The sequence below is a fragment of the Dipodomys merriami genome, unplaced genomic scaffold (genome assembly GCF_024711535.1).
Source record: "Dipodomys merriami isolate MVZ:Mamm:240054 unplaced genomic scaffold, mDipMer1.0.p SCAF_134, whole genome shotgun sequence".
Classification (NCBI taxonomy): domain Eukaryota; kingdom Metazoa; phylum Chordata; class Mammalia; order Rodentia; family Heteromyidae; genus Dipodomys; species Dipodomys merriami.
This window is the reverse complement of record NW_027202649.1, coordinates 2,012,802-2,038,510: the sequence shown is the minus strand read 5'-3', so window position 1 is coordinate 2,038,510 and position 25,709 is coordinate 2,012,802. Positions and strand designations below refer to the sequence as shown.

Here is a 25,709-nt window from a genome sequence, read left to right as displayed (position 1 = left end):
ACACCCCCCCCCCACCAGCCTGATCCCTCACCCCCGTTAACCTAGCCCCATCTCCACCCAAGAACTAGGAAGATAAGTAAGAGGATTTGAATGCATTCTTGGGGTGATTTCTTACAACAAGGGATATAGGGGCAGAGGTGAATGAAAAAGCAGGGTCCAGTGGCCTGTGGCTATTTGATTGGTGAAGCGTAGAAGGTCCATGTGCATTTGCATGCATCCACTACTGACAATGGAAGGGACAGATACTTCAGCAGAAAAAGTTCATATGCAGTCAGATTATTAGCAAGACTTCCCTTTGGTAGACGTGAAACAGGCAGAACTACACAACTGGGAATAAACCCACAAATGCTGCTGGGTTCATTAGAAGACTTTAAACTCTAGCCTGAGAAAAATGTCAATTCCGAAAAGATTTTCAAGAAAGGGCTGGGTTGCGATGGGGAGGAAGTCAAGAAGAGCTGAGGAGGGAAAGCCATTAGTAGCTACTGCTTGGAATAGAAGAGTAATAAAAACAACTAATGGATTGAGGGATATACAAATGGAAGAGAAGGACGCAGATTCACAGGGATTTAACTAGGAATAATGATCAGAGAGAAGGACTAAGGAGGGCACTTGGGCCTCGTGTAAGCAACTGGGTAGTTGAAAGAAGCAAAGAACCTTAGGTCTCATCTTTCTTTTAAAAAAAGGTATCTTTAAGTAGTTGTACAAAGGAGTTTCCATTTAAAAAGGCAGTTGATGAATGCAATGCCTCTTGATCAATGTCACCCCTTTCAATGTTCTCACCCGTCTCTCCCCTACAGACCCCTTCCCTCACACCTCTGAATTTTGTAGGATATATACATTGGACTCTTGCCTGCACTCTCCCCTTTTTCATTTCTTCATTCTTCTACCCCTTTCCTCTTGGTTCCCCCCCCTATCTTTTGGAGTACCTGGGGTATTTTATTTTGCTCAACTTTGATTCTGCTTTTCTAAGGAATTATGATCGCCCTTGAATCTACTATATTTTAGCTAATACATTTGCATACACTTGCATACCACCCAACGTATTCACTTACCAGTGTATAAGTTAAATCTAGCTGCCCCATGGAAGAGGACACATGGACCCCTTTTGTCTGTCTGGGTGATCTCATCTTTTATCACCCCTCAGGAATTGCCAGGCCTGCTGCATTCCTATGGATAACCAAGAGGTCATTGCTGTCTAGCACACTAGTCATCAAAATAGGCTGCTTACTTCACGATTCTTGGCGCTCTTGGTAGGCAGAGATCAGGAGGATGGTAGTTCAAAGCCATCCCAGGCAAAGAGTACAAGACCCTATCTATCTAGAACATTTTCTCCTTGTATGTGATACTCTCAGAACTTCCCTAAATGGTCAGCATACAATTCCTCATGCCTGGCCCTGGCATGGTTTTCCTTTATAACGCTTTGACACAGACTTTGAATGCCTATGTTTCTGGCCCATTTTCCCCTCATTGGAGCAGGTTCCTGTGCAAAAGTGTGATGTACAAAAATCATACCTTTTGGCTAGAATAAGAAGAATGGATTTTGTTTCCTAGTAAGTGAATAAGTCATTAAAGCAGGAGATTATTAATGCAAGAACCCAGTCCTTTTCTATACTGACATGATGAATGGACTGGCAGAGGGTTATAGCCAGTGCAAAGTTCACAGTATCTACAAGAAGAGGGGAAGGTAAGCATTCACAGAAGGAAAGAACGCAGAATCAGCCAGCCCCAACAACGGGATAACATGCCAATCACAATTCACCCAAAGTCGGCCATGTCTCTACAAATAACATTTAAAGCATTCAAAGGGCTCCCCTTGCTTGTTGTGGAGGTAAAACTGGATATCCTAGGCAGAATAGGACTTCTTCAAGGTCACGTGGTAGCCACACTGACCAGGCCACGTAACATTCTCCTGTGAGTGTCCTTCAATTCCCTGGCGTGTTACCCTATCACATGCCTCATTTGAAGGTCTCCATACCAAAGGCTGCCGGAGTGCATGGACTCATGGGAAAGGGTTGCCCAGCAGGTGTGAGCTATCAGGAAGCATTTTGTTTGGGCTGAGATAATCAACCCTAATGAACAGTACTCTGAACGCTGCGTCGGTGTTTAAGTCAGCAGAGACAATTTTCCCTCAAAAAATAGTCCACACATGGTGGTCTTAGGATTCAGGGCCCTGGGGTATGTGGTTTAGGTTCTGAAAGCACGTGAAGGGATTAGTGCCTTTAGAGATGGGGCCCAGACAGCAGGAAGCTGGCAGCTGCAACCCAAAACAGGGCCCTCGCCAGATCCTGAATATGCTACTATTGGATCTCTGATTTCAGCCTCCAGAACTCTGAGAAATAAAGTTCTGCTGTTTATAAGTCACACTTCATGGTATTTTGTTACAGCAGCTCAAAAGACTAAGATACCGGCCAACCACATACTTCTTCTGTGCCTGGTTGGGTATTGTTCCACCACCCCTCGGAGGAAACACCATTTTTATTTATTCAGAGCTGCCTCCGCCTCCACAGGGCCTTCACAGCACCGTGCACCTTCATTTTGAAGCCAAGCCTCAAGCTGTATGTGTTACTGATTGAATAAGGGAACTGCCACCCTGAGAAGGCTGAACTGCACGTCTCAGAAAGGCAAGGATCATACTTTTCGTACTCAGCAATCAGCTACCAAAGGCTGGAACTCTGAGTAGGAGTTAACAACGGCCAAAATATAGTAATAGCCAAAGGAGGGGATGGATGACAGCCACAGAGTTCTGGAGAAACCAGATCTAGAGAAGCCTTTCAACAGTCCTGTCTACTCTAAAGAGAGTGATGTGCAAGGTTATTATTATTTTTAACCACTATTGCTGCAAGTACTCACCGTGATAGTGGTACTTTTTCGTATTTGTGAAGCACTTCCCCTAATGAGCTGGGCACCATGTTGCTTCATCTCAGTTCTCCTAAGAGCCCTTGAGGGCAGGGAAAATACCACACTGATATTTTGTAGATGAGGAAACCGTTCCTCAAAAAGAAAAATTAAGTCATGAGCCAATGGCCACCCAGCTAGTACAGCATCAAGATTTTCACTAGCCACTGACTACCTACTCCATCAGCAACCACAGCACTCTATAGTTCTCAAGCTTTTGTTTCCCACTTAGAATTAAGAATTTTTAATCTGTAGACATCCACTTGGGCAAATAAAGTTATTTCCACTTGACAGTGAAGCCAAGAGGTTAATCAACTGTCGGTGTTTGCCATGAAGGGAAATTTGAAATATCAGCAGAAAAAAAAATCAATACAACTTCAAACTGCTGTAAATTAAAAACAGATCACAGCCTTTCTACAAAAATATGACTACACTTCAGCATAAAGTCATTTAAAAGTAACTATTTCCAGACACCACATGGGTTATGAACCAGTTTCACATGATTAGTATAAATTTTGAAGGAAGTTATTATCAGACCCACAAGGCTGAAAAATCATTTTAGACCGAAACCACAGGAAAATTTCAAAGGTTAAAAGGAAAAAAAAAGAAAGCTTAATCAAAAAACAAATGTGGGGAGGAGGGAGAAACCCAAACAAATGTGGAAGGTAAAAGAATTGGTCAGGGAGGAAAAAAACCTGCAAAGAGGAAATTCTAAATTCCAGTACACAAGGGAAACCAAGATTCCAAGAACACGTGTCAGAAATGAGGATTGGTTTATTTTGTAAACCCAAGTCAGCAACCAGGTGAATTCCAACCCCATTACTGAAGGCTCCCCCGCTCCGTTCACGAAACATGCCAATCTCTGTTGCTTTGTTAAAATACGATATTGGTCCAAATCTAATGCTATTATTTCTACATGGCGAGCAAGAAAGAAAAATAGCTTGAGAATCTGATTTAGACATGGGAAAGAAGAAAACTCCATGGTGTGAAAAGGAAATAGTACCTGGCATGTTTATTTACTGGGACAGAAATGAGGTACATTGGAAAGAGAAGAATGATTCTTCCCATTTGCCTAAGTCCAATCATGAGAAGATGTCAGATTCCTCAAAGACCGTGTCTAAAGAATCAATACTCGTGAACTTTCCATTAACGTCTCCCAGCCAACATTGTCATTGTTGTAATTATTCCTGTGGACCAGCAGCAACAGCAACTCTTGGGGAGTTGTGGCTATCACCCTTCCTTCATTCCATGTATGCAGGTGGTGGCTGGATGTACAATTCACAATTCACTTTTATTCTGGTTAAGAAATGAGCTCGTCTCCGTCATCTGGCTATGCATCAACTCTCTGTCATGTTAGTCTGAAACTGCTCCCTGGAGGGACAAAGGACAAGAACTACTCATGGCCACTCTTGCCACCGCTCAGGAGGTGCTGAGAACCAAGTCAACCAAGAGGAGCAGCAGAGACTCAGCGAGATCAGCTCCCAACAACACTCCTGAGAACTTGCCTTCCTCCCAAGTCACATGCACATCCTCCATCCACCACACTGTTACCCCTGGAAACAAGAGCTTCAGAGATGCTGGAGGTGTTCTAAAAGATTCATGGGTTTTATTTTCCCTAAGACACAATAAAACTAACTGATGTCTGGTTGTTTGCTCTGAAAGACTCTTATTGGTATCAAGATCCAAACACACACACACACACACACACACACACACACACACACACACACACACACACACACACACCCCATAGAGATGCCTTGGCTACAAGCAGGGCACTGTGAAGCATCAAGTCAAGTGCTGGGTTAGGTCCTGCACTGGGCACATTTCATGCAATGTGGGTGTGTGATTGGTTACCACTAGTGTAGCTGCTGTTATTAATACCAACTGTGGTAATTACTGCACGATCGCTGCAAGACCCCTGAATAACTGTCGCAGGCATCCTTACAGGCAGCTTTGTTGACTACCATCTGGAATCCTACGTGGATCTTTAAGAAGAGAGGTGCAGGTTGGAATACCTGGTCATTTACCCTAAAAAATGTTTTGGTAGCAAGAAATAGATGGTATGGTAGCATTTAGAATTAATTGGTGTCCCCAGTCCAGACCTTTCCAGTAAGACAATAAAATTGAAAAGTGGAATCTTCCATCTTGAACAGTTGAAAATCTTCCTTCCAATTCAGGGACCCCAGGAAGAATTTCCTGGTGGCTTTGACCTAGGCTCCTCTCTGATTCCAGCTCCAGCTGCAGCTGACAGTCAGAGTGAGTGGCATCCTCCAACGTGCCAGCATCCTGTGTCTTTGCACACAATCCCCCCTGTGGTTTCTTTGTCATTAATGGGGCTTGAACTCAGGGTCTGGGCATTTTTTTTAACTCAAGGCTAGCACTCCATTATGTTTTGATCAAGACGAGTGCTGTAATACTGTAGCCACAGCTTCACATCCAGTTTTGGGGTTTTTTTGGTGATCAATTGGAGATAAGTGTCTCATGGACTTTCTTGCCCGGGCTGGTTTTGAACTGTGATCCTAAGATCTCACCTCCCTGAATAGCTAGGATTCCAGGAGTGAGGCACCTGTACCCAGTAGAAAATATCTTTTTACAAAACAAAGAAAAACATGGCTAGATTTTGCTAACCACCACCCCCCAAACAACAACAACAACATCAAGCTAATGTCTTAACTTTCCAGTTCTTAGTCTAACAAAACTACCCCAATTCTCTGTAGTTTTATGAGAGGCTTGGCTCAATACCAAGAACTCTAGCCATGATTGAGTGCTTTACCTCCGAATCCCATTTCCTCATGAGACATGCTCTCCCACTGATGTAGAAATACAACATCTATCAAGTACAGATGAAGCAATTAGTAGGTAACAGTTACACAGTGATACATGATCAGGCTGTAATCATTTTTATCATCCTTATTATCATAAACTCTAACATATAATAGCCTCGATATGAACTGCTTATTAGGTGCTGTCTTTTAGATGAACCACAGACATCACTTTGTTTTTGTCATCTTTGGTGGAGGTGGGAAATAAAACTTCTAGAAGGTTCTGCTGACCCCTCTGTTAACTTCATCTTTACTTCAGTGACATGGAAAGTGAAGCACAGAGTGTCACTTGCCCCTAACCCACAGGCACTGAATGGACAAAAGCATGATTTGAATCCACTCTGGCTCCAGATGCCTAGTCATTATGCTACCCAGAGATCTAGAACTTTAGTTACATGAGAAGATACTCCACTTTCTTAAGTTCCCTGTCACAAACACAAAATCTGACCCACCATATGCTTTTTACCCACAGAGAGGAAGATTCCAGCCATTTCCAGGACATGATTAATGACAGTTAATCTAATAATGAGGAAAAATATAATAAAATCATGGAAAGTACAGTCTGTGTGCTTACACTGTTCAAAAGAAGACTGGGAATGAGAGTAAACATCCCTTGGCTCTTACATACATGGTAGCTGGGGGTTGTGAATAAAGAACGGCTCTCGCTTCCCAAAGGCCCATCCAGGGCCCTGGGTCCATTGCCTTTCCTAATGTATCTCATAGACAGCCCGCTCTTGGCATGGGATGTGACCGATTCAGTGCCAGGTTCCAAGGATGCTGACATGGTCAGGATGGGTATCTTCCTCGGCTACTCCCGGTCTAGCAGGCAGAGGACCCACTCCCTGAAGGGGGAATCGCAATGCATCATGATGACATGGGAAAACCCTGAGAAACCAGGGCAGAAGCGCTTAACTCAGTCTGAGAGTATCGAAGATGTTGTTTTTCTTTCTGAAAATGATGTTTGAACAGTGTCTTAATGAAAGGAAAAAAAAAAGAACCCTTGGGGGAAGAAATGTTTTAAGGCTGCTGTTAATTGCCTTTGCCACTGGTGAGGAAAAAAACAATTCAGAGTGATTGCAGGCAAATCAGCCTTCGAGGGAAAGTGACATTCACCTCCAGACAAAGGGGAAGTGTTTGTCTTGAAACAGCATTTACTTGGCCACCCCTGTGCTGGGCTCAGAGAGAAAATTCTGGACTCCTCAATGGCATGTTGACAGCTAAAGTGGATTGGGGTTTATGTCCAGACGAGCAGCCCCTGGTCAAATACATCCAAAATGGTTCCCGTCCTGAATGAAAAAATTCACACCAAAAATGATGGAATTCTTTTGACACACTGGAATTCTTTTTGGGGTCTGGCGTGCCTCCCCCATTCTTCTTGGCAGAGCAGGTCACACGGTCCACTCGAGGGGCCAGCAGAGAGCCCATTTCAGTCGTCAATGCAACAGATCTGTCATAACGCTCTAAGTGAACACAGAGACTGTAGCCAAGCTTTGATTCCACGTGATAATGAATAAATTCTGCTTAAGAAGTGAATCCTTCCATTGCACTCTTACATATAAGAGAAAAGTATTCTACCTCCACAGGTTGCTCGGTAATTAACCTCCGGCACCACTGTGGCAAGATTGTCACAGCAAGATGCCACACACACTGGGAGGCATGAACAGAAACAAGAGTTCCTTCTCACAGCTATAGAAGTTACAAGTCCAAGACAAAGACTTGTTGGTTTCTTTCTAGTTCACAGATGACTACCTTCGCCTTGATCCTTCACAAAGTAGAGAAGAAATCTCTGGTCCCTCTCTGTCTGTCTGTCTGTCTGTCTGTCTGCCTGCCTGCCCGCCCGCCTGCCCGCCCGCCTGCCTGCCTGCCTGCCTGCCTGCCTGCCTCTCTCTCTGTCTCTGTCTCTGTCTCTGTCTCTGTCTCTGTCTCTGTCTCTGTCTCTGTCTCTCTCTCTGTCTCTGTCTCTGTCTCTGTCTCTGTCTCTGTCTCTCTCTCTCTCTCTCTCTCTCTCTCTCTCTCTCTCTCTCTCTCTCTCTCTCTCTCTCTCTCTCTCTCTCTCTCTCTCTCTCTCTCTCTCTCTCTAATGCACTCACTCTCACTGGCATTAGGGCTTAAGAACAAGGCCTCACATGCTTGAACAGCTTTCTTGCTTACTGTTAGTGCTCTACCACTAGAGCCGTGCTCCTTGTCTGGCTTTCTGTTGGTTGATTGGAGACTTTCCTTCCCACCTACCTTCAAACTGAGATCCTCCTGAATAGCTGCAGTCTCCAGAATAGCTTGGATTACATGCATGAGCCACCAGACTCTGGCTCTGTATTTCTTCTTATATGGGAAGCCATCTTTATCAGAATTGGGACCCTCTTTTATGCCCCTGTCTATCTTCACTACCTTTATTGCCTAGCCATTAGCCTAGAGGATCTCAGTTCAAAGCCAGCCAGGGCACAAAAGTCTGAGAGACCCTTAACCTCCAATTAACTAGTAAAATGCCGCATTGGAGGTGTGGCTCAATGGCACAAGGCATGAGGAAAAAAGCCAAGCCAGAGCATGAAGCTCTGGGTTGAAGCCTCAGTACACACACACACACACACACACACACACACACACACACACACACAACACACACACACACACACACACACACACACACACACACACACACACACACACACAGGTTAAGATTTAAGATTTCAGAGAAAAAGGAAATAAAATGAGGTGATCTGATCATCAGATGTCATTTTTCCCCTGAAAGCATTCAATGATATGGCCTGAAAAGACAAGGTTAAATCAAGAGAAAGACTCTCAAGCAAAATCTTGTTCAAAAAAAATAGACTATAGGGATTTGTGTTTGGGGATATCAGCGTATCCAGAACACAAAGTGTCAAAATGGCACAGCAATAACTAAAATGAATAATATATTTTACTAAATAAGGCCTACTTTAAGTTGGCTCAATCTATTTAGTAAAGGCAGAAGAAATCATATAATCACAACAGGTGTTAACAAACAGATAAAAATGATCAGAAAACTAGCAACATAAGATCATACCAACAATAATCTGATTGACTGTACATACAAGAAACTCACAGAAAATTCAAGAGTCCATAAATAAACTTTCAAAATTGATGACAGGTTTCTAGATAAGAATCTATATACAAAAATCAGTTTCTTTTCTACATACTAATGCTCCCCAAAAATGAAATCAATATGACTATTTCATGTTTATTAGCATCAAAAATATCAGTCAAAATAATTCAGCAAGGCAGCTGTAGAGTGGTACCTGTAAAATATTACTGCTGGCCATTTGAGTTGATTACTGCAAAGTGGCCAACTCACAAAAATTCATTGAGCTATAGACTTTTGTGTATGCCTTTCCATCTAGATGCTATTTCAGTCCATTTTTTAAAGACAGACCCTGAAACTTTCTAAAAACGGGAAGGAAAATGCCATGAAGGATTTCAGAAGCACCTTGTAAATTGAGTGGTAGGTACCTTTTAGTACAAAACCTGAGAGTAAAACTACATTTTTTTCTTGTAGCTTTGTCCTAGGAAAGCAGACACTGAAGCAGATAGAGATAAGAAACTGCATTAGAATCAAAAGTAGCATTCAGTCAGGACAGGCTTATTCCACAGAGAGCCACAAAAAAAAAAAAAAAAAAAAAAACTGTTCTCCTAAGCTGATATGACAGGATAAATAGTGTCACAGACATTCTGTTCACGGTAGCTGACTCAACAGCCAAGGCTGACAGATTTACAATGGAGAACTGAATCCTCAGATAAAAAAGAAAAAAGAGAAACCCATGTGCTATGTTTGGGTCTTGATGACCTGCAGTATACACTGAAACGCTTAAATCAACAAGTTGATGGCATTTATGAGGAAGCACTCTGACGAGTCTGCTTCATCAAACAAGCCTTGTCTTGAGTCTGGCTTCAGCTAAAAGCTGGACTATCAAAGGCAAGCCTCTGCTGACAAGGGAGGGAAATGTGCTCCTTTTCTGTTCAAATAATGGAAATCTTTCTTGTGCTTTGGGGTTAGAGAAAAATGGCACAGATGTACAGAGATCCATATAGTCTTTAAGACCCATCAATGCGAGAAAAGATTTATTTACCCAATGACTCCATACCTCCTGCCATTATTAGCACAGTTTGGTCTTTGGGATTTAGCTGCCTGGCTCTCAGCAACTCATGCAATGTCACTATCTCGACGGACATTTGCGTGGACTATGCAATACATCCATTAAATATGGATGTTTTACAATAGCATGTCTGAAACTATTTTGACTAAAAGCTGTGGCTTAAAAAAAAGCACACACACTCATTTGAACTATAAGCTACCTCCAATCACATTGCTCAGTGAACCTACTCGAACTCATACTGCCAAATGTCATGAAATACTTGCCCTTTTTGCTATCACTTAATCAATACCTGTTTTATTCTATTTTGTTAGGATCTGCCAAATGGTTGCAATCCAGAATTTTTTTTAAAGAAAGAAGGAAAGTGGTTTTAAGTGCATGATCCAGGATCCTTTTTAAAAATTTCACTGACACTCAAAATGGTCTAAGAATCCTCCAAGGTATTTAATGAAAGTACAGACTGCATAGGCCCAGGGATTATGATTCAATAGATCTGGGATAGGTTTAGGAACCAATTTTTTTTAATCATGAAGCATTCCAAACAGGGAGTCTGCAGGTGCACCGAAGATGACATCTAGGTAAATGTATCTCCCACCCATCCCTTTGTTTCAGATGAGACAAGAGAAAGGATTTGTTCACAGACACACATTTGCAAAGAGTTGGGAAGTAAAGCCAAGTCTCACATTTCCCACTCCTGTGCCATCTTAGAATTTTAACCCTTGTGAGAAAATGCTGCAAATGAGAAGAGGCAATACCACCAAACATGAAAAAGAAGGAAAACAATGAAAAACACTGGAGGTGACTTTGCAGAAAGGGGCTGGAACCAAACCCACGACTGAGAACAGGTGGTTGAGAAATCCCCCTTCCTTTGCTCCACATGGCAACCTCACATTCAAGCATGCTCAATCTTTTCAAAAGATTTCTTTTAACCACTGAATCGTATAGTGTAACACATGGTATGATATGCTAGCCTGGCAATTTTATAAGACCACCACATCATTTTAAACTGGTTCATTTGTCACATTAGAAGGCATCTCTTGTTTTCTGCAAAAAATGCCCGTGGAGCCTAATATAAACTGACTACTCATTTCAGATGATGAGCAGAAGTGAGTGGTATGACCGCAATGCTTTAATGTGGTGATTCATGTCCACTGTACTACACCAACCATTGGCACTCACCGGCGGAATGCCACTCCCAGCCTCCCTGCTTCTCCAGTATACAGCACTGGCTGTCTTACATCATCCTTGATCTTTGCACAACCTTCAGTTCACTAGTCAAATCAAGCCAGTAAGGAAGGATACAATGAAGCATCTCTCAAGTGAATGCTTTCTTGAGGATGACTGGGCCCTACTGCTTCCTGGAGATCATTCGAGTTCATCATATTCAATGTACATTTGATGAATGAGGAGTTTCTCTGGATCATTTATATTTAAAACATTTGGGTACAAGAATGTATTGTTACAATAATGCTCATTTCCTCCTGACACAAGCCACCTCTGGGCAGGAGAGAGAGAAATCGTTCAAATAATCACATTATTAGTTGTAAGAGCACAGAGGGAACCATGTCAGGAAAAGGGGAAGTGTAAAAGCCAACTTTGCAAAGAATGGTCAAAAGACCTTGTGATGGTTAATGAACTTGACGGGGCTACAGGATGCCCAGATAGCTAAACATTATCCTACGTGTGCCTGTGAAGGTGTTTCTGAATGAAACTAGCATCAGAATTGGCAGACCCGTATAGCTTTCCCCAATGTGAGTGGATTTCACCCACATATATTGAAGGACTAAATAAATAGAGCAAAAAGTCTGAATAATGTGGCATCCATGACCACTGCCTGTCTTTTGAGCTGAAACACCTGTCATTTATTGCCTTCTGAGATAGATAAATATATAGTATTGGCTCTCTAGGTCTACAGCTTGCTAACAACAGATCTTTCGCCTTTTCAGTATCCAAAATGCACAAGCTAATTCCTTATAATAAATCTCTCCTTCCTCTCTCTTTCTGTCTGTCTGTCTGTCTCTCTCTTCCTCTCCCTCTCCCTTTCCCTTTCCTTTCCCTAGCACAGATATATAAAACAGAACTACTGGTTTGGTTTCTCTGGGGAATGTGGGTTAATGCAGGCCTAGCCACACTCAGTCTACCAGTCAGATTAGAGAAAGGAAGCATCCACTGCCATTTTTACTGGTATTGCGAATCTTTTCCATAGAATAAACACTACCTACTCTTCTTTCCAGGAAACGACACCCCCTAAACACTTTTTGGGGCCTGAGAAACCAGGAATCAACACATAGATGTGTTATTAGAACTATAGTCAGGGTCTAACTCTCCATCAGTGAAGAAGACATTCTGGGATGCAGTAAGAAGAAGATCTTTTACTTCGCTGATTTCTCCTGTCTTTCCGTGGAAATGCCTGCTTTGGCCAGCGTTCCTTCTAGCAAGGGAAATCCACTCAAATATCCATATGAGCAGAAACACAAGAAAAGCTAAGATTCTAATACATTAAATATGACATTGCGTCAGATAACAATAGACCTTTGAATGTATCCATTGACCTGGATTATTCTTGCTGTTCTTGTTGCTGTTATTGTTGTTATATGGGGGGATTGGTAATAATGTGGCATTAGCTTTTAAATTTCCTGATCAGGGATCTTGGTAAAACTATATTCTCTTTTACTTCCCATATGTGTTATTTAATGTACCTAGGAAAGTTACTATGAAAACAAACCATACATCTGAAACTTAATAAAGAGGTTTTTTTTTGAAGGGAAACAAATGAGCAAAGTTAATTCAGCTAGCAAGTTTTAACCGGATATAATTAGAAGAAAATATGCATATGTAACTTCTGAAAATTTTCAAAGCATAATCTCTTTCATTTCTCTTCAAGGGAAATATTTAATTCAACATCTTTAAATCTGGCTTTCATCAACAGAATTGTGCAAATGTCTATATAATTGTATAATAACTAAGTGTCTGCAAACCAGAATACCACCCTGTCCACACCACAGCATCCAACTGAAAACTGCATGGACTCTGAAAGCACTCTGGGGAAGACAATGTCAGCAAACAACTCAAGGAAAAGAGAATCATATCGGCTTGCTTCATTGTCCCATTAGTAAAACTCAGAATACAAGAGACTATACTTGTTCTTTGCAGTGTGGTAGACATTAGGAGATTCTTACATGGTAGTTGCTCAAGTTAGAAGATACACCCTGGACTTAAATGTCTGATATGAAAAATAAAAGCATCTCATTAATAGTTTCTGCATTATATATATATATATATATATATGTCATGGGGCTGGAACTCAGGGCCCAGGTGCTATCCCTGAACTCTTTTACTCAAGGCTAGCACTTTACCACTTTGAGACAGAGCTCTACTTTGGGTTTTTGAGTGGAGATAAGAGTCTCACCAGGCTAGCTTCAAACCACGATTTTCAGATCTCAGCTTTCTGAGTAGCTAGGATTATAGGCGTGAGCCACTGGCACCCATTGATTATATTTTTTTGGAATAATTACATGTTTAGCATATTAGGTTTAATACAATACAATCTAATACCAACATAAATTATATCCATTTCTTTCTTCCTGTCTTTCTTTTTTAGTGTGGATCTTAGAGAACTTAAAATTGTGTGTGTGTGTGTGTGTGCGTGCGTGCGTGCGTGCGTGCGTGTGTGCGTGCATGTGTGTGTGTGTGTGTGTGTGTGTGTGTCTTGGCTTCCATTATATTCTCAATGAATAAGGGTGTGCTAGAGCAAACAGGAGGTAATGTTCCATGCAACACAAAAGAATAAATACAAGATTTCATGGAGTAAAGACAACCCCCTCCAAAAAAAGCCCACCTCACTTATGTTGTCATTCGTTAAAAATAAAAGTCTACCACACACTAAAATTAGACTCATTGAACTAGACATCTTCAAAGGCACAAATGAACTGCATATGAGTTTGGGGCAATGTAATCCACCGGTAAGTATTCTTGGTCTCCAACATTAACCCGCTTGTCATCATCTGAACTATTCAAAGAAATCAATTAACAGTGGTTTCAGAGTGTGAAGTCATCCTCCAAGCCAACCATGAAGTCTCTGCCTCCTTCCAGCCGCCTGCTGACAGGCGTATGATGTACTCACTGGTATTTTCCTGCTTTCATGCCATCTGCCCTTATTGTCAGCAGACAAGGGGAGAGGTATGTCCCAATGAGACAACTGACATAAGAAGTAGTGAGTCAACAAGGCAGATAATGTATCCAAGATGTCCTAGTAAGACCACATATTGACAGTACAAGATGCTGTGATATTCTTGCTGTGGGCACTGTACTCAATAATATTGATTCATGATGTGTGTGGGCAAATGGCCACTGCACTTAACCTGCCAGCTACCCTTGATGCTGTGCAATGTTGCTTATGCTTGCCTAGTTCCTCTATGAGCCCATGAGCTCTTCGTGGAAAGAATCCACAGTTCAATCATTTTTATCATAGTTTGGATTTTCATTTCAAATGAACTAGATTAATAAGGTAGAGGAGGGGGGAAGAGGGAAGAGAGGGGAGGAGGGGGAAGAGGGAAGTTGAGAGGGGGAGAGAAGGGGGAGAAAAGGGGATGAGGAGGGAGGAGAAAGGGAGGGGGAGGAGCAGGAGGAGGGAGAACATGGGAGAAGAAGGAAAGGGACAAAGAAGGGGAAAGGAAGCGGGGAGAAGAAAGGAAAGAGGAGAAGAGAAAGGGAAGGGAAGAGAAGACTAGTATATGGTTCAAGTGCTTCAAAAGCCCATAGAACTTTCATGTCAGGAATATATGGACATCGGGGCCGTGTGACCCTGTTCTCAGGTGACAAGAATGGCTGCCAGCAACTGCATCTTTGCTACCCCAGGTGGCCCAGAACTTGATCCCGGGAAATGTTTGTCTCCAGTCACTACAGTGAACCAATCCATGCAATCAATATTATCTGACCTTCTGACCAGGGACTGAGGAAGACATGTCACCTTCATCTAAATCCCACTAGGTAGGGGCAAGGAAGACAGAGTGCAGCCTGTCATCCTGGCTGCCCAGGAGGCTGAGATCTGAGGATCAAAGTTCAAAGCCAGTCTCAGCAAGAAAAATCCATGACATTCTTATCCCCAGTTAACCAGCAAAAAGCTGGAAGTGGAGGTGTGGCTTCAGTGGTAAAGCACCAACCTTGAGCAGAAATCACAAAGTGAGTGTCCAAAGCCCTCACAGGGAGGAAGTCTGTGAGCAGTGACCTCTTCCTGGTGTTTATATGTTTTCTCCGACGAATGGAATCACTCTCTCTTCCCCTTTCCTCTGCTCTTCTCCTCACAGCTCCTTTCCTCTCTTCTCCCCTCATTCATCTAGTTCAACTTTAGGGTCTAGCACCTATGGTGATTTAAACATTTCTCAACTGTAATGTTCATTTTGTCACACTATCCATGTGCATTTATATTCATGACGTCATTACTCTCTGCCTTCACGCTGGAATGTCAGAGAACTCAGGAACCATATTACTCTCATCTGCCCAGAGGCTCTCATAATTCTGTAGCACAGAATAAGCCGAGGATAAATGTTTGGAGTTGGGAGGATGGGGAGATGGAAGGATGGGGTAGAGGAAGAAGTAGAGGAAAAGAAAAAGAATCTACACTCCAGTGTGACTTTGACTGTGCCTACTTGGTATATTCATCAAAGATTGAGCAATTTAGAGGATATTGTGAATTACAGAAATAGTGTACTGGTCATGTAGGCAAATTAGTCTTCAAAGGAAAGGATGAAACAAGACAGATGAATGCTTGGGTCTTGCGCTAACACTATTCATAATAGAGAACTAAGCTGTACACCTTGCATCCCAGTGAAATACCTCCCCAACACAATTACTATTTCAAAAAGATATGTATGTGTAAAGTGTCCAATTATATGCACTAGATAGGAACAAGGGAAAACATCTTTTCAAGAGTCGTGGGCAATGGCATACTTAGAAAACACAGAGGACATTCCTGATTTCATTCCCAGAACTGCCCATGGCCCCTGCGTATATACAGGTCAAGAGAGCAGAGACAACATTCTATGCTTCTCTTAGGTCAACTCCAAACCCAGAAACAGTATCCATATCTGTACCCCACATCAATATAGTTAGACCTCTTTCCTCCTGAGAAAGTAAGGGCACATTTCATTATAAATATCCTCTCTGTTTCTTCAGTGGTCCAGTTATTTTCAGTAGTCTGGGTTGGCATGTTGTAAAATGCAAAAGCAAATACACATCTTCTAAAACATTCCCAGATGGTTTGACTGCTGCAGTCCCACCACCCCCAGACTCCTGCCTGGTTCATGAGATGGCTGAAGCCCCTGAAGACAGGTGTGCTGCAGACTGTGTAGCTACATCCGAGAGTCAGAAAATGCTCTGGCATCTGAAACCTTCTGAGCATCAATGTGACACTAACTCTCAGATCTCAGAGCCTTTCTGGATTTGGGATTTGTGGGTTAGATACATTCGATCAGTAAAGTCTATGCAAATATCCCAACATGTAAAAACAAAACAAAACTCCAAAATCTGAAACACGTTGGGTGTCAAGCATTTTTGGATAAGGGATATTCAAAGCTCTACCTGACGTCACCAGGCTTAATGTCAAGTATACTCTGAAAATAAAGAATAAATTTGTGGAAATGTGTTTTGTAAATAAAGTCAGTTTGTGGTTGGGCTCTCCACACATGCTCTCAGCTGAGGACAACCGTGCCCTCCAACCCCGCCAGGACACATGGCAGCAGCGTTGCCGTTGTTTTTATGCCTCCTTGATCCAAGAGCCATTCTTCTAGAATTATGTTTTAGTTGTAAAGGACTGTGCTTAACATGTAATAACTTAACAGCAATTAATATTTCTTTATACCTTTGGCAAGAATCGAATTCATCCTACTATCACGCATTTTACTGAAAAATCCTGTTATTAAGATAAGAATACATATATGGGTAGTAGCAATGCATTTAAATAATATATTTTACTCATCTCTGATACACATAAAACAGACTCAGCCTCATCTATCTGTTTTTTAAAAAAGTGTGTTCATAGACAGGCACGAGTGGCTCATGCCTATAATCCTGGCTACTCATAAGGCTGAGATCTGGCGATCTTGGTTTGAAGCCAGCTCGGGCAGGAGAGTCTATAAGACTCTTGCTTCCAATGAACCACCAAAAGCTAGAAGTAGAGCTGTGGCTCAAGTAGTAGAGCACTAACCTTGAACTCTAAGAAATAGTGCACAGGCCCTGTGTTCAGGACACAGTACTAGCACATATGTGCGCACATACACACACACACACACACACGCACACACGCACACACACACACACACACACACACACACGCACACACGCACACACACACACACACACACACACACACACACACACACACACACACACACACATGTTCATTAGCCCCAGAGAAATTGATTTGGAGTAAATCTTCATCTGTCTCCTGGCAGTGGTCAATTAAAATAAAAAAGGGAATATGGAAATTGCAAAATCACAGGGAGAACACATAGAGGCTGAAACACACCCTATTAGAGAACTTGGTAAATCAGCTGATATAATCTTCTTTATAAGCTTATCTCAATCTCTTTCAAGTGCCGTCTCTCAAATAGGGGTGTGCACATAGCCGACTTCTCTCAAATTAATGATGGGCACTATATCATTTATATTACAAAGCATGCTTCCCCTTTGACTTGTGGTGGTAATAAAGGGCAGATAAATTATTCCAAAGCTCCATGGCATGAATAAGCAATCAAAAGAAGTCTACTGAAAATGAAAGCCTTAGCTCCATCAAAGGCATCCATCCCTTCAGGAGAGGTGAGCTTGCTGTCTAGACAGAAAGCTCAGCAGACTTGCACTTTGCTATTTGAATGTATTCTGTCCTGTAATTGGATAAAAAAAAGAACCCGTGGGAACAAGCTTTCATGAGAATAACTTAGTGTAACTAAAGAGGAACTCTTAGGCTTGTGGACAGAGATGTGTATGAAGTCCAAGCAAATAGTTTTGGTCACGAGAGCCTTCCTGTGCAGTGCTATCATTAAGCCTGTTTAGATTCGGACTTCAGGAATTAATCAGTACCATTTTCTCCCCAAATTGTTTATTGCTAATGGTGGGAAACCATGCAATTTTACCGACACATATGTTCTGCTGGAGGGGACTACTCAAAGGCACTGTCTGGCTCATGGAAAACCAGGATGAAATGAGTTCTCAGTAGCTTTGTCTGTCACGCATCCAAGTTAAGACTGACAGTGATGTTGAATGCTCATGTTAATAGAAGCAAATATATCTCTTCCCACAATCAGAGTCCTGAATTCATTTCACATTTCAGCTCTTCGCCAAGAAGAAATGACTGTCTCTCTGACAAAGTATAGGATTTCATGCAACTAACAATCTACCATTCAAGCCATAACTCCAGTCCTGATTTTCGCTGGTTATTTCAGAGAAGGGAGGGTAGTGAACTTTCTTGCCTCAAACCACGAGAGACCAGATCTGAGTAGCTAGGATTACAGGCTTAAGCCACCAGCAACTACGAGCTCCAGTTTTAATCTCTCTAAGTGCTTATTTTTATCTAGGATAAACCTCTCTCCTTCCTGTGGGTGATAAGTATTGGTACTAGCTGACTTTGGAAAACTTCTCTAGGGAAGAAGGTCTATAATAGTTGTAATTATTACCAAATCTTTACTACAACAGGTTAAGTATTTCTCATTGAAAATGTTTAGGATATAATGTTATGGATTTGGGGTAGGGGAGAATCTGAGAATATTTTTCTCATATATAATGATATATCTTGCTGATGGGACCCAAGTCTAAACATGAAATTTATTTATGTTGCGCACACACACATACATATAATCATGAAGTCATTTATACATTATTTTTAGCGTGTCTTTATGTTGAACCCATTCTGATGTCAGTGGAATTTCCTAATTGTTGTCACTTCAAAAGTTTCAGCTTTGGGAACATTTCAGATTTTCAGATTAGATAAGTTCATGCTACACCAATATTCTTTCTGCATGCCAGGTATTGTCTTAAATGTTCACCAGTATCATATTTCAATCAAACATCTACAGATCCCATGAGAAGGAATACTATCATTACCCTTATCATATCAAGGAAGAAATTAAATGCAAAAAGGATGAACAATATGGCTGACTCATGTAACCTGTAAGGGTTTGGAGCTGGTACTTGAGACAGAACCAAAGCCATGACATGCAATGCTCCCTCACATGGGATGGGTACAAGTTGTGTGTCCTTTTGCTTATCTTATTTCTTCTTAGTGGATAAAGTAATGATTCTTTTTTTGTTGTTGTTATGGGGCTTGAACTCCACCACTTTGACTCATATCCCCACTTCCGGTTTTCTGGTGGTTAACTGGAGATAAGAGTCTCATGGACTTTCCTGCCTAGGCTGGCCTTGAACCTCAATCCTCAGATCTCAGCCTCCTGAGTAGCTAGGGTTGCAGGCATGAGCCACCAGCACCCAGCTGTAATGATTCTTTTTTTCTCTAAACCTCGGTGTCTCCACCAACATGGTGGCCCAAACCCAAAGCACTCTTTTCTTGACTGACTGGCTTTAAAACCCTTCAGGACAGGGGATGGGGAGAAGAGAGGGTCAATGGCTATTTCCTGCCTAAGACTTATAACCTAGCTGAAAGCCAAGAATAATCAAGGCTGTGCCCAGCTGAGTACTCGACACAAAGCCTCCCAACCTTACATGAGAGAATCACCATTCCCACTGTGCAGATGAGAAAGATGGAGGCAGCGGCAAGCTCAGGACTCACAAGCCCAGAGCTCAGGGAGCTGGGAAATGGATTCTTCAGTGGCTGTCTCTGGTGGACAAACAGAAAACCCAGGGAGGAAGCATGGGTGCCGTGCACTCTACTGTGAGATCCTCAGCCTGGGCTTAGCTACTCCGCAGCGCAACACTCTGGCAAGAAACTTGGCTTTGGGTTTCTGTTTTTTTAAAGAGTTTTTGGTCTGATGTGTTGCTAAAAGTGTTGTTATAAGCAAATAATTAAGTGTTTCCACAAATCGTGTGTGAAGAGGGTAGAGTGAAGTGAAGCCAAAAAAACTTTAAAAAGTCTTTTCTTTTCTTTTTCTTACCCTTGACAAATTGAGTAATGGCCTAAGAAAACGCCTTTGATTTGGGGTCAGCCTGTATTAGAAAATTGGTTAATACGATCCAGCCTAATCCTTAATTTCACGTGATCCTCTCCAGAGAGTCCACGAAGTTGCAATGGGGTATATGTAATTCAACAATCCCTAGAGTTCAGGAGGCCTCCAGCCAGCAGAGCCAAGGATAAGTCATTCAACTTCAGCCCTTTGTTGAATGGAAATGAGCTTTCTAAAGACTGCTTGGCAGGCAGTGACCAGCAAGAGACAAGTCAATGACTGAGCTCCCTGAGTGTTAAAAACGAGTGTTTGAAAAGGAGAGATCAAGGCATCCCCACCGCTGGTGCCTTTTGAAAGCCAATGGCTTCCCAAGTTTCTTGCAAGGACCCAGGCTCTCCTGAGAATGGAACACTGAAGTCCTAGTCTGAAAAAGCTACCACTAAAGAAAGACACAATGGGGACATTAGAGTAGCCAGCCATGGAGGTTGAAAAAAAAATGCCACATAATTGTTGGGGACAAAAGAAAAGAGAAAGGAAGGGAAACCAAGTGACAAAAATAAGTAGTGTATTGGGAACCCAGACCACAAGGGTTGCTGGGGAAACTCTTACTATGGGATGCATTCCACTGGGAACCTCTGGTGGGGTACTGAGCCCAGGGAATAATCAGACATTGAACACAGGGTCTGACAGAAACAGCAAAGCAGCCTAACCATTCTGACAAGCTTGGTGTTTGCTGAGGTTCTCAAAGGTAAACAAGTCCATGTACTACAGGCCTAGGCAGAAACACAAGGTAAAGTCTTCTCGTGGGATCCTCATATAAAGACTGGAGCTAGGTTTAGAGTTTCTGAAGTCATATCTATTTCCTCAGCCAGAAATCAGGACCATCAGTCATATCGGGTACCAATGAAGAACAAGTAAGCTGAGGACTAGAAAATGCTTGTTTTATAAGGAAACACAGAATGCTGGTAAAGGAGGCTGACAGATCTATAAGCTTAAGAAGAAGGGGAATGGTCAAATTGGTCTCAGTGCCATTTCTTGGAGATCCACAATGTATAATATTGAAAAGCATGAGAGGTATGAAAGGCATCTAACTTCCTTTAAACCTACAGTTTCCTTAACTTACATGACCACAAAACTTATTCATGGAGTATCTCTGCAGAGTTAGAAAGCAATATAGATTATTATAGTACCTCTGTAGGGAGAAATCATTGCTTTGGTGTTTTTCTGTCAGCACCAAACCAAAGTGAGTTCCTTAAAAAGAAAAGAACTAGCTGGGTGCAGGTGGCTCATGCCTGTAACCCTAGCCCCTCAGGAGGGTAGATCTGAGGATGGCAGTTTGAAGCCAGGCCAGGCAGAAAAGTTCCTGTGAGACTCTTATCTCCAATTAACCACTCAAAAACTGGCAGTGGCACTGTGACTCAAGTGGTAGAGTGCTAGCCTTGAGCACAAAGAGGCTTAGGGACAGCGCCCAGGCCCTGAGTTCAAGCGCCTCCCCCTCAAACCCCTCCCACAGTGTTGGCACAACAACAAAAATCTCTTCCCCAAAATCTATGAATGAGATGACTGATCAGATTTCCTATCCCTCGTAGACAATGGAATCCCAAGGGAAGCTAAGTTTTGTAGAGAGAGAAGAGCTGGAGAGCCAGGGGCTGCTGGCCTGCTTTCCATGTAACTCACTTCTCCACAGCCTCGTCAGGGGCGCGGTCTGTCCCATGATTCCCATTTTAGAGATGAAGAAATGAAGGTGCATAGAGCTTAAATAATGACATGCCTTGGGCCCTCTTGGTAGGTATGGGTATGATTGTCAAAATTCAAGCTGAAAGCTCTTAACCACCAGTGTCGTGAAACAAGGTTCAGGGAGACATCTAAAGGCTCTGAATTCTGAGTAGACAGAGAGCCATCCAGGCGAATGACCGAATGCTGAGACACAGCAAGAGACTCGCCACCACAAAACAAACAGAAAGCCAAGATCTAGTTGGGCATTGTACATGTGCAACACGTGGCTGTAACCAGGTTACAATACACAGGTCATTAGTGAGCTGGAGTCATTGCTTAAATGGATCCAGCTTCGTTGGGAATTGCTCTTTGCTTTACTTTATAATTTAAATAGATGGAAGAATATTGTGACTGTACAGATGAGGAAAGATTTTAGCCGCAATTCAGGCCACACCATGAAATTTAAAATTAAACAAAAAGAAGTCACATCCCATCTTAACTGAAAATGTCAACTGGCAGAGAACACGGGAGCCCTCCTCCACCCCCAAATATGCAGTTCCTCTTGCTTACGACACACTGTGCCCCATGCATTCCCAATGACACCCCCAAAGGGCCTTCTAACATCTTCCTTCTGGACAGGCCACAGCATGGTCACTCTGTCTCGCAGGCACAAACACTTCTGTCAATCCAAGACATTTCTCAATCGCATTTCTTGATCGCAACACAACGTCAAAGCCTACATGCCTTTCTTGCCTTGTCTAGTTGATTCGACCTTGTATACAATAGCGTTCACAACACAATTCTTGGCTGGCATTCCAAGAGAGGAAATAACACTTGTCCTAGATGCTTTTAAATCTTCTGCCTTCTTGGATATCAAACTTCATCCTGCCAAGCCGGGAACACCACCAAGCCATGTTCTACAAGGATATTTGCATGTATGTGTGCCCATACTGGGGTTTGAACCCAGGACCTGGACGCTGTCTCTTAGTTTTGCTCAAGGTGCTTGAGCCACAGCTTCCTTTCCAACTTTTTCGCAGGTTAACTGGAGATAAGAGTCTGACAGACTTTCCTGCCCAAGCTGGCTTTGAACTGTGATCCTTAGATCTCAGTCTACTGAATAGCTAGGATTATAGGCATGAGCCACCAGCACCCAGTCTAAAAGGATTCTTTATGTTTTCAAGACAACATCAACAGATTACTTAAAAGAGACCAAAAGGCTTTCCTTGTACAAAGTTGAAGGTGGACTGACCAAGACTGCTGAATGCAATTTTGCATTGAAATATAGTTTCATATTTCAGAGTCACATAGATACATGCAGCTGGTTAGATTTATAGAAGGCTGAGCTCCCAAGACTTCACAAAGCGAATAGCATCCATCAAATTTATTTCCTTGGGGAATCCTCTCAAACATGGAGAACGTGAAGGCCCAGACCATTAAACATCAAAAGAATGTCCTAAATGGTCATTAAAATTCTATTATATGTTCTTTCTTTTTTCTTCAGAGAGCAGATTACATTAATTCAATTGAGAATATTATAAGTATCAAAAGCTGACCGCTGGGGGCGGGCAGTTAGCTACAAATTAGCTCTTAATATTTGCAGACATCTGCTCAATGACACCTATGCAAACCAGGAACAGTGAACTCAACCGGACAGGGGGGTGGGACACAGACTTACCAAGCCAGCGCAGGTAGACACAGCAACAGAGGAGAAGCTGTCATTTCTGATAAATCCCTGATAGAAACATCGCTGCCCCGTAGGTTCCCAAGTCTCTGTAGCACCGTCTTTTCCAAGTACCTGAACAATAAAGTGACTGCTCAAAATCGCCGAGGGTTTCAGTTCTAAGTGTAGTTCCTGTCCAAATGCTGAAAACCGGTAGTGCAGAGAGCTCCTGGCACCCTGAGCCGATCTCTTTTTCCTGCCGTTGTGCAAAATGTCATGCGAAATGTAAGACCCGCCCGAGTCCACTTCTACCGGCGTGACAAAGACGTAATCTGCAATGGGAAAAGTTGAGCTGTCAGAACCCACAGTGCCAAATGGTCACTTCGTGACAGGCTGGCCAAGAAAATAGGGACAGCCCAGTGATCTTCCATCCTATTGCTATGTACCTAGAGAGAACAAGACTTCCGAATAGCCCAGCCAGACAAGCACCTGGCAGCATCTGCAATTAGCTCTAGGACCTAAAGTCCAAGCCCAAGTATGATGCATTTTTCTAGAACACTTACAGAAAATACACAGTCTGTTAGAAGAGAGGTTGGCACTTCCTACTTATCCACCATAGATCCGTATGTACAATTATACTATGCTCATCGGGGGAGATAAATTTAATATAAAATCACAAAGGTAAACTGATTTTTACTTCAAGGGGATCAACAGCTTGGTGTTTAAAATGAATTGGGAGCCAATGTCGATTATTTGGATAGGATTTAATTCACCAAGGGTAACTCATTCGCAAGCAACAGCCATTTCTAGGTTGCCGATACTATTTACACAGCAGGAACAAACTTTCAGTGCATCTTGCCATTTGTATTTTCCTACCAGCTCTTCCAGGGAAAATCTGGTTCTATCACAAGCCTAAAACCACGGCCTCATGCATAAAAACACTCCAGAATTTTCAGAACCAGGCTGGAGAGTCTGATGTTGAACCTTGCTCAGACATGTCCAAGGGGGCGTGGCTGAGCTCGGGACACCTGGAAAGACATGTTGAAAGCCACCTTCCCCGCTGCTCCCCAGAGCACCCCCAATTGCTGCATGTTCTAAAGGGGGAGGTGGGGAGCTGAACAACAAGTCTGAGAGAGCCACACCAGCACATTCTCTTTCTTTTACTAAACATTGAATTTGGAGAACATCTTCCTCCCCGCCTCCCCTGGTAATGATTTAGAATATGTCCTAGTCACACTTAACCAACGCTCTGCATTTCGCTTCTCCAAGCACAGAACTGGAAAGTAATTTGGAAAGTGTTTATAAAGATTCTGAACAAATAAGAGGCACGTTTGAGTCACTTCAGTTCTTGGTTACTGAGAAGAGGGAGGGAGGGAAAAAAAGAAGAAGAAAAAGCAGGAGGAATTTCCATGTTTTCCAAAACAGTCAACAACAATCAAAAACAAAATAAAAAGCTACAGGGTACAGAAACTCTGTGCTAGCAGAGATCAATGTTATTGATATCAATGATATAGATCAATGTCAATGATATTCTAATTAGACTAAGGTTGGGGGTGTGGAATATGGTGACAATCATATTCCATGGGTGTCTTCTGTCTCTGCCCCATCTGTGATTTCTATTGATTGGACAATGCTCATCCTTGCATCCTTTATTCCTGTCTCAATTGTTCTCCTGTTTCTCTCCTTCAGGTGGTTATCTTATATAACTGGCATCCATATTTTTTTCAATAATTGAGAAAGGAAAAAAATTTAAAAAGCTTTTCCATTCTCTCAACCTGAGGGGAAAAAACACCTGAGCAGGGTGTATTTTACATCTCTTAAACAAATGTTCTCCAATATATTACTTTGCAGAGATGTAGCTTTTGATTAAATACAAGGTTTTTTTTTTCTTAATAGAAAGCCTACCTCCTCCCTCTACCAAAGTAAAACCTAACTGACTACAAAAGCCATGTCTGACATACGGTCCAGACAAGAGTTTCCACCGTATGCTGTTTCTTACAGCTTTGTCCCAAATCCTCTGAAATTCTGCCTGCTCTTAGTTGGGAGGCCTTGTGGAAGCCTCAGCCACACGCCCCGCACACCTGCTATGTACAAGTTTGCTTCCAAGGGAAGAGTAAGTCAGCAGGCTGTTGGGAAGCGCAGTGAGGGGTATCCTGTCAAAAGTCATCCCATTCACTACTCCAGGAACTGCCCCAAGAGGAGGACTTCAGAGATGGAGGCTGGAATGGAAGCATTCTTCAGGCCTGATGTGGTGGTGTGGGGGGGGGGGGGGGAAGGTGATTGAGAAACCTCAGCCTCTGATTGGACAAAAATGATCATTTTGACCCGCGGATAATATCCGGGCTTCTCTTGCCCTCTCTGTCACCCAGAGTCGAGCAAC

General features: G+C 42.5%; 1 protein-coding gene across 1 annotated transcript in view; it reads right to left on the bottom strand.

Annotated features, from left to right (window-relative positions):
- Positions 1-25,709, bottom strand: part of LOC138825086 (A disintegrin and metalloproteinase with thrombospondin motifs 18-like) — a 97,676-nt gene that overhangs the window by 70,713 nt on the left and 1,254 nt on the right. The window contains exon 2 of the mRNA XM_070019458.1: positions 23,345-23,661. Within this exon, the coding sequence (XP_069875559.1) occupies positions 23,345-23,661 (317 nt within the window). The remainder of the gene's footprint in view (positions 1-23,344; positions 23,662-25,709) is intronic.